Here is a 16,145-nt window from a genome sequence, read left to right on the forward strand (position 1 = left end):
GGTTTGTTCAGCTTGCAGAGTCCTGGGAGAGCAGAGACTGAGCTGCTGCCCTGTGGAGAGCAGCATGCATCGACCCACACGAACAGAAATGCTCTGTATGGAGTGGGTTTGTCAGAGCCTGCAGCTGCAGCCAGGCTACTCACAGGACCCAATACTGCTAATTTAAAGAGAGCTTGATGGGCTTGCATTGATCTCAATCACAGTAGTGACTTTCTTTCCATGAATAAACAACCCCTAGACTAATTGATTACATATATCTTTGATCTGTATGCTGTGCTTCTTGCCTTCTCTTGCTATTTATCTTTAAGAACTTAAATACTCAAGGACCTGTAAAATCCGTATGTATTTGTGAGCTAAATAAGAAGCAAATTTCTAAACGTTGAATTTGGATTTTATACTAGCTAATGTAGAAATCATGTGGATGTGAGCAATGCTCCAGGTCTGACCTTCTAAATCTTGCTGAAAATGTGAGGTTAAGGCTGGGAAACCTCCATAGCCTAAAGACTATCCATGGATCACACCCCCTATTCCAGTGTCCACAGGATTTAAGCAACTTATTAAGTCTTTTATGTTTGATCACTGGATTTTATATTATAGAACCGAGAATTGTCTTCATAAAAGGATTCTGATCAAGTTGGCAACATCTACCCCGCCTCACTCTCTGCAGTAAGAGGTCACATTAATGACATGGTTTGATGGGAAAACACCAGACCTGATTTTAATACAGTTTGATGCAGTTGTATCTCTAGAGTTGATTATATTGGCTCTTATAATCTGTTTCTCTCTTGAGTTTTAGCCATTGGATTTTATTAGCTTCAAAGCTCACTGGCAAAGACAGAAATTATTGTAATGGCTTTAATGGGAGAGTAGTTTTTCATCCTTAGTTTTATGGAGGATTCATTTATCATTTCTTTTAAAATGCCATTTTAAAAATGTGAACAGGTCTGATTATGCTGCTAAGAATTGTGTACACTGAACATACATGTTGATGATTGGCATTATATTGTGTTTAACAATTTGGGAAATACTAGAGGATTTAAAACCAAAGCTATCCTCTTTGGAAATATTTTTAGGGGAAAATCTTATTCATGACTAAAAGGGAATAATCTCATTAAATTTCTTAAGGGTCTAAGCAAAAGAATTGGACAATGGGGGTTTTTGTATGTTTAAGGAGAAAAGGGGTTGGAGGGAGAGAACAAGTGACATTTATTCATCACAATGGTATTCCTTGAGTAATAAAGTAATAAACAGTTTGAGGTCTGCATTATGGTCCTCTGAGAGCTCACATGAGTTCAGGTGGTGAATGTCTAAGAGGAACCATGGCTGGTTCCTCAGAGTGCTGTGGAGATTTTTGGGAAATAAATGCCTTAAAATGCTGCCTCAAGCAGTGAGCTCCTAGTACTGAGACAAGCTGTGCAAACCCAGGCTGTTCTCAGCTGTAGAACTGAGCAGTCACACCCACCTTTCTGCATTGTGGGATGGACTCTGGCAAGCTGCGGGAAGAGCAGGGCTGGAGGGTGAGCAGCTGCCACTGTTTGCAGGAGGGTGCTGCTTTTGGATGGCAGTACCGCCGCCTCTCCAGCACTCTGCACGTCCCCAGCCAGTCCTGGCAGAGGAATCACCTTGCATTGACCCCAATCCTGTTCCATGTGGGAGCTGTTTGGTCTTGCCATGGCTGGTGTAAGGGAGTCTCAGTGGTCCTCTGCATTCACAGGCCTCTGGGACTCTTGTGTTGCACTTTTGTGTGGAGCATGCATCTCAGCACATTTGCACTGTGCTGCCGTTGCTCATTTAAAACGCAGAGCCCTGGGTGGTACTTTGGGCAGGGAAGGGAGTCTTGAATTTTTCTAGGCTTTTTAGCTCTGGCTGAGCACACAAGAGGAGGGACTTGATACCAGCAAAGCCACTCCTTCCAGTGGTTCCAGTAACAATAAGGTAAGGCTGTGCAGGACCTGCTTGGGTCTTTCAAAACCAGACAAGGTCCAACAGAATTCACCAGCCCTGTTCCTGTACTGTGCTCAAGAGTTACCTGCTTCTCTTGGCCATGGAAGTGCTTGTGCTGTGCAGCCCCTGAGCTGACAGAACTCTCTGAAGCTCAGCTGCCTCTACATTCAGCCATGGTACTTTTTATCTGCAGCTGCATTGTGGCAGATTTACAGCTTTCACCTGGAATCTTGTAACCTTCTCAGTTAGGTCCTGATTTCATAATGTATCAGCACCAAAAGCTGAGCCACTGGAAGAAATTCCTGACTCCCTGCTCTGTGTGTTGATTCCTACCCTCACCCCGTGATTGCCTGTCACCTCAGTTTGCTGAGGGTAGCTGGTTGTGAGGATGAGTAATGAGCTGCATCTGTCATTTGGCTTTATCTCAGTTTTCTTAAAAATAAATAAATAACAAATCCTTCTCAGCTGGGGATTGGAAAAGGTGCAATTATGTCTGTGCTGCTGCTAAAGAAAGTACGTGTGGAGCCTCATACTTAATTAAACAAATGCTATGATTAAACCAAATGCTGAAACAGGAAAACAGTGTCCACATTTTCCAAAGTATTGAAAAAATAATTTTGTTTTTTCAGCACTACTAGAGAAACCCATCAGCAAAAGACGAGATAGTGAAGCTGTACAGAAGGCCAAGATCCTTTATGCATCCTGCATGAATGAGAGTAAGTGAATTGATTTGAGGAGGGCATAGATGCATTCCCTGTATTTATAAAGACAGGCTTTTTATCTCTCTGCAGAGCTCTGTGAAGCTCTGGGCAGGTGCATGGACCTTGCTGATATGGATTCAACTGAATGCAGAGGGTCTTTCACACATCTGAAGCTGACTTGAGACTGGGGTACACCCAGGCACAAGAAGTCAGTTTTAGAGAAACCTCTGCTTGTCTGAATGGTGAAGAGATATTTATCTGTGCAAAAGGGTGTTAAGCTGCGCCTCACGGTAGTGGGGTTAGTGCCTGGGGTTAGTAAATCAGAGGAATCCTCTGATGAAATTCTCATACTGATACTTTCAAGAGCCTGTTGCTCATCACCTTCTACATTTCTCTAAATCTGTTTAATCAAAACACTACCCCAGGGCTGGGTACAGATGGCCCTGGACTCTTAACTTTGGTATCTCCATGTCAAGCAAGCTAGCCACATTTGCAGAGTGCTTTTCCTCAGCTTGTAAACGCTGCTGTAATGTAATGTACAATAATTCAGGACACATCACTACACTTAGGTTGCTGCACAGGTGAAAGAAGACTTGGAAGTCCCCTTTGTCCTTTTGACTCTTTTAGGATTTATTTCCTGCACAGTTTCCTTCCAGCATGGCCCATCTGACTGCCAGCAAGTGAGACAGCCTGCTTTACAGCCCTGGTGCCCAGGTGGTGCCCCTCTAGCTTTGATTATGATCAATAACCCCCCTCCCCAAAAACAGTGGAGTTTCCATGTTAATTCCTAAGCAAGGGGTGTTTTGTTTTTTTTTTAAATTTACTTAATTCCAGCCTTTGTCTTTTCTGAAAGGCACTGACTTGCCTCTTATTCTTGATACAGATAAACACGGTTGGACTTCTATGCTGCTGTGCTCCCAAGCAAAGCAGAGGCGTTGAGTTTCAGCTATTGTGATTGCCTTGCTTGGAAATCAATCAATGCCAATAAATCTTTGTCTTGTGTGGCTGCTGCTGGACTGGAGTTGTCTGGAATGTAATTGTCACACTTTGACATTTCAGATAAAATTGAAAAAGCCGATGTGAAACCCCTGTTAAGTATACTGAAGCACTCACCTTTCCGCTGGCCTGTGTTGGAATCCAATATTGGACCTGAAGGACTGTGGTCAGAAAGGAGGTTCAGCTTAGTCCAAGCCTTGGCAACTCTTCGTGGCCAGTACAGCAGCTCTGTGTTCATCCGCTTGTATGTGGCTGCTGATGACAAAATCTCCAATCGCTATATCCTGAAGGTACAGCACGGCATTTCTCATAGGTTACTTTGCATGGTATTTTATGGTCTCTTTTTTAAAAACACATTTACATACCAAATGTTTACGTTTAATTGTTGTTGTTTATTATCTGCTTGCTTACAGATGTATGTAGGTGCCAGTTTATGTAGAAGCCAGTGGCAACAACATACTATTGAAAAGTATTTCTGTGCAGGTTTTCTTCTTTCAAATAATAAAAAAACCCCATAAAAATGTCTAGTAGACCAATAGCCAGGGTCTACGTGCATGAGAGAAAGAACTCAATATCTAATTCTGTGTGCTGCTGATGACTCTTTGCTTGCATGAAGAATGCTTTTTGTCTGTGGGAATGAAAAATGGTCTATCAGTAGCAGATATTTTAAAATTGAGCTGGTTTTCTTGAGATGGAAGCACTTAATCTGGTGCTTATACAGCTCCTTGCAATACAGATATATCCCAAGTGCTTTTGAACATGAAATAAGAGAATTTACTGTTTTCCTGAAATGCTCTTGCTTTTAGACCAAAACATTACCAGTTTGTTAACAGTGCATGGCATTACACAACAGTTTAGTAAAAAACAGACTCAGGAAATATTGCCTCCCTCTAGTTTGCCAAAGCTCCAGATAAAATTGTATAACTGTGGCAAGACCGAGTGTCTGAGCCAAATGCATTGTTTAAGAAGCAGTTCAGATGAGTGGCCAGAGCAGACCCTCCCTCCACGGCTACAAGAAAATACTTTGTGAAGGCAAGAGAGAGGGAACATAAGGAAATAAGAAAGTTATGATGGCATTCATCGCAGCAAAAGAGGATCTGTGACCCTTATTTGCTAGCATCTTGGCTAGCTGTATTAATGTAGCTGAGAATATGTTGTGTTTGTAGACCGTGGTGGTACTGGAGTGGATGTCAGTTCTAAGTCAGTTCTTCCATGTGTCTTTTGACTGAGGCATTTAACTGGCATAAATTTGAAGGGTAACTTTTCCTCATCTCTAGGACATTTTCCTGGATAGCCAACAGCAGACAACAGTTGGCTGTATTAAAGATGTCATTCTGCTACGATGCTGTTGAGATCCTGTCAGGTTTTTTTCAGCTGGAGACTCACTTAAAAGAACTGAGGCAGAAAAATCAGGGAGATGTTTATTTGGATATCTCTTGTCATAGTATTTCAGTTCAAGTCACCTGTTAGCAAATAGTTGGGCAGGGACACCCTCACTGCTGGTCTCTGGGAAATGATTTATAACCAGCAGTACCTTCACTCTCTATGCTTAGGGGCACCTAGGAATTAAATTTCTAACTGAAGTCCTACATGCTATGAATAACATATCATTCTGTAGGGTATTCTGATGTTAATTTGATTAGGACCTTGGTCTGCAGAATGCATCAGCTAGCCATGCTCTACTTTGTCCATGTTTTAACAAATTCCCTGGGGTGTAGATGTACCACAGAGTATTTCAATCTGCTTGTGAAAATGTCTTTATTGCAGAATTCTTTTTGTTCAGCATTGCAAAATCATCAATGGGTCATAAAAGAAGTGGAAACTCCAAACAAATCTTTGTTCAGCATTCAATATCATCTGTTTGTTTTGGTTTTTTTTCCCATGTGTGCTGAAGCAGTTGGTTAATTTTTTTTTTTTTCATTTATTTCTCATATTTGTGCTCTCTTGGTTTAATGTGCTGTCAAATCTAATTCTTAAGACCAGGGTATTTGAATGAGCATTTAATGTAAGTCACATAATTGAAATTTCCCAAATAACGTGAAGTTAACTGTTGCAAAGACACATGTGCAGAAAGCATAAGAATATATATTTTTTGCATCATTGTGCTAAGAAAAGAAAGTGATGCTGTTTTACAAAGAATGACAGTTACTGAGCATCACAATACTCCTTTATGAGGATGGTTTGTTTTATTTGTTTATGGTATATTTTAAAGTTTGTGAATATCAACTAGTAGAAGAAAACATTACATTTATTTATTCACTTTAAATTCTAAGGTTTTTTTATTTGTTATATGTAAAAAATGTGAAATATAAATCACTTAACCTAAAGTATTTAGATTAAAAAATACTTATATGAATTGTATGAATAAATACAATCTATTTTCACTAGACTTATCTTTTAAAAACAATTGCAGCATCAAAACAAAAATGTTTAGAATATCAAAGCAGTTGTTTCTGCTCCAATCAGTATCTTATTCAGAATTTGGAAGCTGATTGATTGAAGTTTTCAGCTTTGGCTTCCATACCCTAACCTAATTTGATCACATTGAAAAGTTCTGGGAAATCTCAGTTCCCAGTAATTTATATAAAATATATGCTGTGTACTGAGTTTTTCCTAGTTAGGAATTTGAAGCAATATGCAAATGTTCCCGTGTAGATGTTTCACTCAAAACACTAAATGCAGATCTCAAACTTTTCAGGCCTAATTCCAATATTGGGGTGAATGTAGATCAGAAAATCTGATCCATGTTTAGATGGAAATGATAAGTGAAGGTCAAAGTTTCATCTGGACTACCAGACACCTTTAGCTAAAGTACTGGGGACATAACAATATCCTGTGCATGCAGAACTGTCTGGTAGCCACTTCAGTTTCAGTTCATCTGTTCAAAAGACTGAGAACATCACCCAGTGCTGGTCTAGGGTGAAGCTCAGAAGTGTCATCTCAGTTTCAGTCAAAAAAACCTAATGGTGCCTCCTAGATGGACAGCAGCTCTCATGCTCCAGCACCTCAGGGCCATTTGGTGCTTGCACTAGAGTGCTGTGGTCCCAAGCTGACTCTTGTACCCCTGAAATAGGCATAGTATGGGTGCATGGTCATCAGCACCAAAGGTTTGATCCTGTAGGCCCAGTCCTTTTGCATTTCCTACTCACTGAAATAGCTGTTTTAAATACCTAAATCACACCCGTGATTCTTTTCTTTAGGTGACCCAGCTATTGCAGGGGTCATCTGAGGCTCCTCAGGTAACAGGAATATGATTTAGTTAACACCTGTCAGCATAGCTTAGCATTTTCCTGTTGTTTTGAAATCCTGTCGAACACATGGTGCAGTGTTTTATACGTCAGATATTTGCACGCAACTACCGTAATTGCCAGAAAAATACAAACCCTTCCAAAGCTTCTAACCACTTTATCTTTGAATCTGATTAATTTAGCTGTTAAATGTTACTGTATGTTGTTTTTAACAGCTTGATCAAGCAAGCCTCTCTCTGGCATCCCGAGAGGATTACCTAGAAAATACCACAGAAGCCAAATCTGTAAGTATTTTCAGGTGGAAAATAGAGCCACCATTTTTCCTCTCATATTTTTTTCATTGTTGGTTTGGTTTTGTTGAGCTCCAAACTCTTGAGTTTGGAGAAAGAGTTGTGTTTTGTTTGGATTTGGGTTTTGCAGGGCATCTAGCAGAAAACACCACTTCTATCAAAACACTCTTGCAAAGTTTCCTAAAGGAAGCTTGCACTTTTATACAAGTACTTCTGTCCCATGGTGCTTACTGTATTAGCTGGCCTAAAATACTGGTGTACATTTTTACACATTGCCTAATCCATTTGTAAGAGCTGAAAGTTGCCAGCCGAATCCAGAACTATGATTTGCATTTCCTGAGATTTGTAGTCTGAACCACAGCAGTTGTCTCTGTCATGCACAATATTTTATTTCTCCTTTTTAACTTGCGTAGCATTGAAGGTAAGGAAAGAACAACCTTGGTTCCTAAGGCTTAAAAGTATTATACTCCTTCCTATAGCAGGGCATTTCTGGTCTACTGCTACAACTCTGCTCAAGAGCAATTCCTGTTGTCATTTCAGTCTTTCTCTTTCTTTGCAGTACCGAGATGCCTTTTTGCAGTTCATGGTTGATACAGCAGTGCTTCTGGGTGCAAATGCCTCCCGAGCTGAATCTGATATGAAATCAGTTCTAAAACTGGAAGTTAAAATAGCAGAGGTTGGTAATCTAAATTATTCCTGTACTGAAATGAAAAGCCATTATATCAACAGCGTTTTAGAAGCAGAATGAAAGGAGCAGATCCTGATGAAGAAAAGATGAATAATATTTCTCCCTTAGTTAATTGTTAAAGTGTAAATTTTATTCTCAGGGGAAAAGCGTTAGCCAACTACCCTTGGTGTTTTAAAACATAATGTCAGCCAGGCTGACTAGAGGCAAACGTGGGGGTGTCATGGCAGCATTTGAGGGATGGTGCATTAGAGAGGTCCCTTGGTCTGCCATCTCAGTGGAGGGGGGGGATGGATATCCATATTGCAATAGAGATGCAGGGGTTGTTGATGTGCTAGAAACTGTAGAAGTGCCTGAGGATGGTCCCATAGGAATTAGGGCTTCTGAAAAGGTGATGAGATCAATATCCCAGCTGAAGTGCATCTACAGCAGTTCACTGGTACCCACTGGGTAGCTGGGGAAATGTGGTATAACTCAAGACCTTACATGTCTTTTCCAACCTCAGTGATTCTATCATTTTGAAGCTGTGTAGAATCTGAGCTCCTGCCATGCATCTGTGTTGAGAACATATTCCTCTTTTGTTTAAGAAGCAGTCTAGGCTGAATCTCTGTGGAACAGTCTAAAAGCAGTGCCTGACTGAGGTGGGATATTGAATCTTGGTGCTGAGAGAGCAGTGTTTACAGCAGCACCACCCTTAGCTCCTGAAGTGTTTTCCTGGAGGAGTCTGGGAGAGTGGATGAAAAACTCATGAGTTTTAATTTAGGGGATCAACTGAATTTAGTAAAGCTAAGTGTATTTAAATCTGGTACTTGGTTCTGACATTTACTTGGTGACATTTTTGCTCCCTCGTGGAGTTTAATTTATACCACAGGATTATTGCAGATCGAAGGAGTATTTTTTCTCCTCTATATCTCTGTTTCAGTGTGCCTACTACAGGAATCCCACTCATGGGAGCAGCAAGTTCATTATCATTTCAACATCTACTAAAACTAGAGAGAAGGGTTGGCCTTAGTGTTGGGAAACCACCAAAAGAAAGGGTACAGACTTGGTGCTCGTTTGCAGAACTGCCAGCTGAGTATTTCCTCATATTGGCAAGGAAAGAAGCTATCACTGTGAAATGGTGGTCTCCTGTTAGCAGAGAAACTTGTTGCATGGAACAGGTGATGCAGCAGATGTCTTTTATCTGGGTTCTCCTGTTGCAGTCTACAGGCTGCTTCTTAATGGTGTGTTTGTACAGAAGTGAGGGCCACCCACAATAGTAGCCATTCAGTGTTTCCAACTCTCTGCAGAAAGGGATGAAATTTTATCAAATGTCTAAGCCAAGCCCAATATTCATTTTCAGTTACTTAGCATGGATGGACTAATGCACAAATATTTCCTTGTGACTTAGCTTGACACTTGAAAAACAGTAAATATTTCTTATGTTTATCAGTGATGGCATAAGAATATGAATCCTTAGCTCTGGTAGCTCTAATGCTTTGCTTAACAAGTGTCTGACAGGGCATTAATCCACAAAATATGTAAGTGAAGCTGCTGTGTGAAATGGCATGGATCATGTAACAACCCTCAGCATCAGCAATGCACATAGTTATGCAACAAGCCATGCTTGCTTACACGTCCTTTTAGTAAGAACAATCCTCCTAATATCTGTCCTAATATATAGATATTAGGCATGAGTCAATGGACATGGATTGTCGCATAAACCCTAATAAACATAATGATTGTATAAACATCTTAGTGTGATGGAAGTAGTCCTGTTTGTCACTGGAGATTTTACTGTATCCTGTGTTCCTCTGCATTTTTTCAAGTAAACATGTTTCTTTAAATTTCTATGCTCAGGAAGAAGCAGCAAGAATACTTTGGATAAAGGAAGGACTGGCTTGCTTTGAGAGAACTAGTTGTGTACATGGAAGATTTTTATTAAGTTTAAATCACTGGAGCAAGAGGGAAGTTTAGAGAGGAAGGGAGTAAATGCTTCAAGAAGTGTTTAAAGATTTTTCAGAAAAATAAAATTTGCAGAAAGGGAAAAGTGTTGTCTGTTTTTGTTGGGGGTTTTTTTGTGTTTGTGTGTGGGTTTTTTTTTTTTTTTGTGTGTGTGTTTTTGTTTGTTTGTTTGTTTTTTGTTTGTTTTTTTTTCCTCTATGGCTTGAGCAATACTAAAACCATAAACAATTACCGGAGGATTTTGGTTGGAGAAGCGCCCGCTGTCTGGTTAGTCTGGCATCAATCTCTGTCCTTTCGACAGCCTAGAATACAGCCTGTTGTATAGGATTTACCTTACAGCAGGGCTGGAATTGCCATTGGGAATATTTGTTTCTCTTGAGCACTGAGAAAATTTTGAGCTATATCTTGTACTTTGTTTTACTGTTATGAACCACAGGGCTGTCTTGGAGTCTGCATGTCCTTCTTGTCAGTGATAAAAGGACTTGCTTCATATTTAGGATTTCTTTTGCTGTATCCTTGGACACTGCCGAGGAACTTGAGATCTGTCTGGTCACCCAGAGGAGAGGCCTGGTTGGGGAATGCTTTATTCATGTCTGGCCGGTATACTCAGGTTTCCTGCTATGAAAATCAGGATGATGGGGTGAAATGAGGAGAAACTTGTGTGTATCTGGATGTTCCCCCAGGTGGAGTAAAGCCCTAGCAGCAACACATTCAAATCCAAGATGTGAGATGCACTTCCAGTTATGAAGATGCACCTAACTCAGATTTGACCTATTAAATCTGAAGTTGGCTTCTACTTGATAGGAAGGAATGACTAATTATTAATAGTCAAGGTGTACTTTTATCTCTTATGTAGTAACATGTCTGCCCTTAGCATAATCAGAGCTAAATCAGTCTAATAAGTTCAAAGAAGACCTGCAGCTCACTAAATTTCCCAGTAATGAGTTAAACATAAAAAGAACTATGTTCCATTTCTTCTAGTTAAATGCAGTCCTCAGAAATGGAAGCTAGTGCCATAAATGCTTGGGAAGTAGGTGGTGAGATATTTGTGCACCGGGATTATGAAGGATGGTAATGACGTAAGAGTCCCTGCAAGATTAATCTTGTTTTGATGGTTTTTTGCATTTTTCTCTCTTCACCAGATCATGATTCCATATGAAAATCGAACAAGTGAGGTGATGTACAATAAAATGAACATATCGGAGCTTAGTGCCATGATTCCACAGGTTGGTTGGGGAAAATTGAAAAATTATTCTTTTAATATCTGACCTGTATAATTAAAACTGTCTTTAGTGTTCAGAGCAGCATGTTAAAGAAGTATCATTAGGAATGTATGTGCTCATTTACAGTGTATGCTTTTTTAAATACAGTTCCAACTTTAATATTAGAGGATTGAAAACATATGTAATGACAAAGTGCAATAGTTTCTAAGTTTTTCATAAGTGAAGCATTGAAACCATTAGTTTTAAACCTGTACCTTAGTTAAAAATCATCTCTCTTCACATCTGCTTTAACCAGCCTTCTCTTTGTCATTGCAGTTTGACTGGCTGGGATACATCAAGAAAGTGATTGACACCAAACTCTATCCTGAGCTTAAAGATATAGGTCCTTCAGAAAACGTGATTGTCCGTGTTCCCCAGTACTTCAAAGATTTATTCAGGATACTAGAAAACGAAAGGAAAAAGTAAGGATCCTATGATGGTACACTTACACTTGTAAGGGGACATAAAATGCTGGTTTTTTTCTATATCTATTTTTTTTTCCCATGAGTTTCAGCTATTCTTGGAATCAAGTCTCTAGGCTAACAGTTTGTTTGGTTTTGTCTGAATGAGGATTTAGATATTACCTGGTGCCCAGCAGGAGAATTTTCGGTTTCAACATCTTTCTTCTGTGGTTAACACAGGTTGCAGTAAAGCTGCTCTTTCCAGATGCATTCAGCATCTCTTAACTTGTATAAGGTCTTGTATCTTGTGAAATCCTTTACACCTGTAGAACATAGTTGTGAAATGCAGGTAGCTCAGATTAAACATGGTAGATGTGCTTTTCACAGGGAAGAAAGACAGCTTAAGGGAGTGAAGAAAAAGTTGCATCCCATTTGAACCATCCTTACTGATGACATCTAAGGGATTTCTGTGATAGTTTTTTCTCTGAGGCATGTTACTGAACTTTAAAATAAATTTTGTTAAGATGTTGCCTCCAAATATTAATCTTTGCTGATTGTATAGTATAGCCACCAACCAAAGTATTTCAGGAAAAAAAAAAAGACAAAGATTATTCTTATATTGTCACTCTATGTCTCTAGTGATGGAATGCTTACATTAATTCTTAGTACCTGTAAAAATAGCACGCAAATCAAACAATTGGAAAAATGAAATTACTGATTTGCCTACAGATCATCAAATATTCTTTCTTAAAAAGATTCAGATAAGTAGCATTACTGCCACCAATATTAATCTATTGAAGAAAGCTTTTAAAATTGTTTGGGCCATCCCTGCTTTCTAATTCAAAGTTTGTTACATTGGTGGGTATAAATGTGTGATTTAGAGGACGCATATCTAGCAAGATAACAGGGAATTAGTTATTCCCTGCATACAAATATACTTATATCCAAATATATTCTATAACTACAGAGTAAACACCTGGAGACTTTTTCCATTTGTTTCTTACTCAAGGAAAATCTGACTATTCAAGGGAAGTTAAGCCAGCCTGTGTGTCATGGCAGAAGGAGGCTGGAGTAATGACCAGAAATAATTGCAATGCTTGTCTTTAGCAAAGTTCAAGATCGGGTTTCTGACCTCACAGGTCAGGGGGAGAGGGCAAAAACAGTCTTAGTGTATTCACACTGCATATGTTATAGGTGTTGATGGCTTAGGCATTTTCTGCCCAGTCTTATCCTAAGAAATTTGTGTCATAAAATGTTAAAAATGACAAATAGTGAGTACTAAACTGAACCCAAGCAGGCTTCAAATTCTTGTGTATAAAATGTATCCAAACAGCCCAGGCATGATAACCAAGATCATGTTTATCTATTAGGTGATAATGTTCATTACTTAAAATGTCAGAGTCTGCTCCAGAGGTAGCATTGCTATCTGGCCTGAGAAAATTAGGAAATCATCTCAATGTGAGCTCCTAACAATGAGGTCTCAACATTTCCCTGTAGGGTGAACCCTGAAAGGTTAACAAGGATATTTTCTTTTAGATGATCTCATTTGTCATTCTCCATATGACATTTTAAAGAATTATTTAATGTAAACAATGTGAATTTGATTTGTTACTGAAAATATCTAGACCTGAAATTCTTAGAAAAGCATTTCAAAATTTTAGGTTTGCTTCAGTGTTTGTAATGGGAATTTTCATCTCATCATTTCAGGAGATGGAGTGTCATTAGGAAAAGCAGGTACTTTTGCCAAGTTCATATTCTTTTCAGTTACAAGGCTATCCCTAAATTATACTTTTATTCCAGTGCCTTGTGTGCCCTCTTCCTCCTCCAGAGCACCCTGCTAGCCTGGGTTCTATTTAAAATGTCACAAAAAGATGGCTCATGCCCCTGTATCTTACCCAGTGATCTGGTAAAGTATTTCCTGAAGTTTGTTTCAGGTGGAGGAAAGAATGGAGTGAAAATTAAGTCTGGCTACAGCAGCAGTTCGTGTTGGAAGTGTCAAGTTGTACAGACTCACAATCCTCGTGTTAAAAATTTCTCCCTCAGAGAACCTGCTGAGCAATCTTGAATTGTGAAATCATTCACAGGGCAATATTACTAATGGAGAGCTCACTGATGTGGTGTAGCATGAATTTAGCAGAATTTTACTTGACTGCATATGATCCAGTTACGGTGTGGAGCTCGAAATAGGTACAGCAGCATGGTGCAGAGTTCGGTCTGAAGTCCCCAGGCCAGGGCACTGCTGTGACTCCAGCCTAGGAGCTGGGCTCTCCATAGTGAGCTGCCCAAGAGGCTCAGCTACCAGCCTGCAGGAGTTTCCATTAGCTTGGGGTTAGCTAGCCTTAGTCATGTCAGGTGCTGAAGTAAGTCACACCTTTGTAAGAGGGATTCAGGGATTCATTCAGCTTTTTGATGTACTCATTCATTTTTTAATGGGCTTATCTCTATTACAGGAAGAAGAGATGTTATGTAGCTGTAATGTAAATGAGCAATGGGAGAGCTCCAGTACAGCTGTGCCACGTGAAGGGGGGAGGTAGAACAGTGCTGGCACTAATCAGGAACTTATATCCCTTCCTTCTTACCTGTGTGCTGGTGCTTTATGTGAGCCATAAATAGGATGCTCTAAATTGCATCCTTTCTGGAGATCTTTGCAGCTGTTGAAAGCAGCTTTATCATTCTCATAGACCTCAGAATACATAATTAGTTTCACAGAAAGGTTTGGGTCGGAAGGAACTCTGTAGATTGCCTTGTTTCAACACCCTTGCCACAGGCAGGGACACCTTGCACTAGGCTGGGTTGCTCAGAGCCCCAGTGTGACGACCCGCCCGTAAGGGCAAGGGATGAACGCTTTCAGGGATGGGGCATCCACAGCTTCACTGGACAACCTGTTCAGTGCCTCATCTCCTTCCTAAATTCAATAAAGAATTTCCTCCTAATAGCTGATAAATCTATCCTTTTTCAGTGGAAAACCAGTCTCCCTTGTCTTACCACTCTATGTCCTTGTAAAATGTCCCTCTCCAGCTTTCTTGTAGGCCCCTTTTCCTTTGTCATACCTTCCCGTATCTTTGCAGTATGGGACCATTAATTGAGAAGAACTCTAATTCACATAACGTACCAGGAATTTTCTTCAGAGTTGGATGGAGACACTAAATCTCTTTTCTGGTCTTAGTATCCATCTGAAAAATTAGGGAAGTTGCAATAATTTGTCTTGAATTAGTGCCTCTAGCAACAGAGGCAAAAGTTTTTCAGTACTTATAATTTGATCCGTGACTCAATTCTGAATACAATTTTCAAACAGATATAAAATTTGTGAAAGAGATCTTTTTCTTAAAATGTCAATTAATTTTTCTACCTATCTCATATTAAATCTGTCCTCTTTAATTGCTACCGTGTCTGTTGATTAAAATATTGCGAACTCAAAGAATTTTACATGAGCAACCTACTTTATTCTCAGACAGGACAGAAAGTACTTTAGTAAATATTCATAAGTACTGGTTTAATTTTAACTGTCCCAGCAAACAATCTCTCTACCACTTCCTTTGGGAGTGTGTGTCACAATAAGGGTCATACTGGTTAAAAGTGAGCCTACACTTCCTGCAGCAGGCATTTGGAAGTTAAAATAGAGTGTACAGTTCTGAAAGGTTACAACGACAATTAGTCTGGTCTCATCAAAAGAACAGAGAGGATTTTTATGTTTTATTTGTGTGTTGGATTTTGCTCCATGTATAGAGATTAACTTCTCTGAGCTTCAGTGAACTTATTTGCAAAACTGGGATGAAAATCACCCCAATATCTGCACTGTAGTAACTTTATCAGCAAAAAGTGAAAGTTTTTAATCCAACTGAAAATAACCAAATTATTTGAAGCTTGCATAGTTATCCCAAAATGTAAAATAATAATCTCCCAAGTGGGTAAACAAATTCAGATAAATTACTATTTTAGTTTGTATTGAAAAACAAACTAAAGCCCACTGCACTTCAAACATGTGACAACAAACCCCCTCAACCTTTCCGCCTGTTGCCCACCCCCCATTAATAAGCATTCAAGTGGAACCTCCCTGTTGTTTTTTGCATTGTGTGTTCTGTTGTGCTTACGACCTGGAATTATTACTGTCTCATCTGACAGCTTGGTTTTAGCATGTGTCAGCCTTTTTCTTCCCAAATTAAAACAATCCCATATTAATTGTGTTTCCTGCAACTGTCATCCACCTTCATTACTTATACCTGACACAAACATCTCTGAATTCTTGTTGATACTACTGTTTTTCAATCAGTCAGGTTTTCGAGACCCAGCCTTTATGAATTTGAGTCTTTCATTCTACCAATTTGAGAAAGGTTCCCCATCTCAAATGTAAGGACAAACATTGCTGTGTGAAAACAAGTACACAGAAGAGAGAATTGATTTTGGTTTTGGTGGTGATTAAGTACTACATTGTAATGCATAATTGATGCCTGATAGTGATTTATTGATGCCTGGGGATTTTACCCAAGGCTTTTGATTGGAAGCAGATCTTTAACCTTTTAATCTGTGAGATTTGTATAAATGCTGCAGAAGTTGCTACAGCTGGCTATTCTTCAGCTCTCCTAAAATATCTGAGACAGATTGTTGTGAGATTGCTAGAGTTCATGTCATTTACCAAAACAAGGAGAGCTGAGTGCTTTTAGGGTGCTTCACTTG

At 39.5% G+C, this 16,145-nt stretch overlaps 1 protein-coding gene across 1 annotated transcript in view; it reads left to right on the forward strand.

The window, feature by feature from the left end:
* PHEX (phosphate regulating endopeptidase X-linked) overlaps window positions 1-16,145 on the forward strand; it is a 103,458-nt gene that overhangs the window by 18,558 nt on the left and 68,755 nt on the right. The window contains exons 4-9 of the mRNA XM_040057033.2: window positions 2,574-2,660; window positions 3,705-3,931; window positions 7,105-7,173; window positions 7,739-7,855; window positions 10,951-11,034; window positions 11,347-11,492. Of these exons, the coding sequence (XP_039912967.1) occupies window positions 2,574-2,660; window positions 3,705-3,931; window positions 7,105-7,173; window positions 7,739-7,855; window positions 10,951-11,034; window positions 11,347-11,492 (730 nt within the window). The remainder of the gene's footprint in view (window positions 1-2,573; window positions 2,661-3,704; window positions 3,932-7,104; window positions 7,174-7,738; window positions 7,856-10,950; window positions 11,035-11,346; window positions 11,493-16,145) is intronic.

Source organism: Hirundo rustica, chromosome 2, assembly GCF_015227805.2.
Source record: "Hirundo rustica isolate bHirRus1 chromosome 2, bHirRus1.pri.v3, whole genome shotgun sequence".
Lineage (NCBI taxonomy): Eukaryota > Metazoa > Chordata > Aves > Passeriformes > Hirundinidae > Hirundo > Hirundo rustica.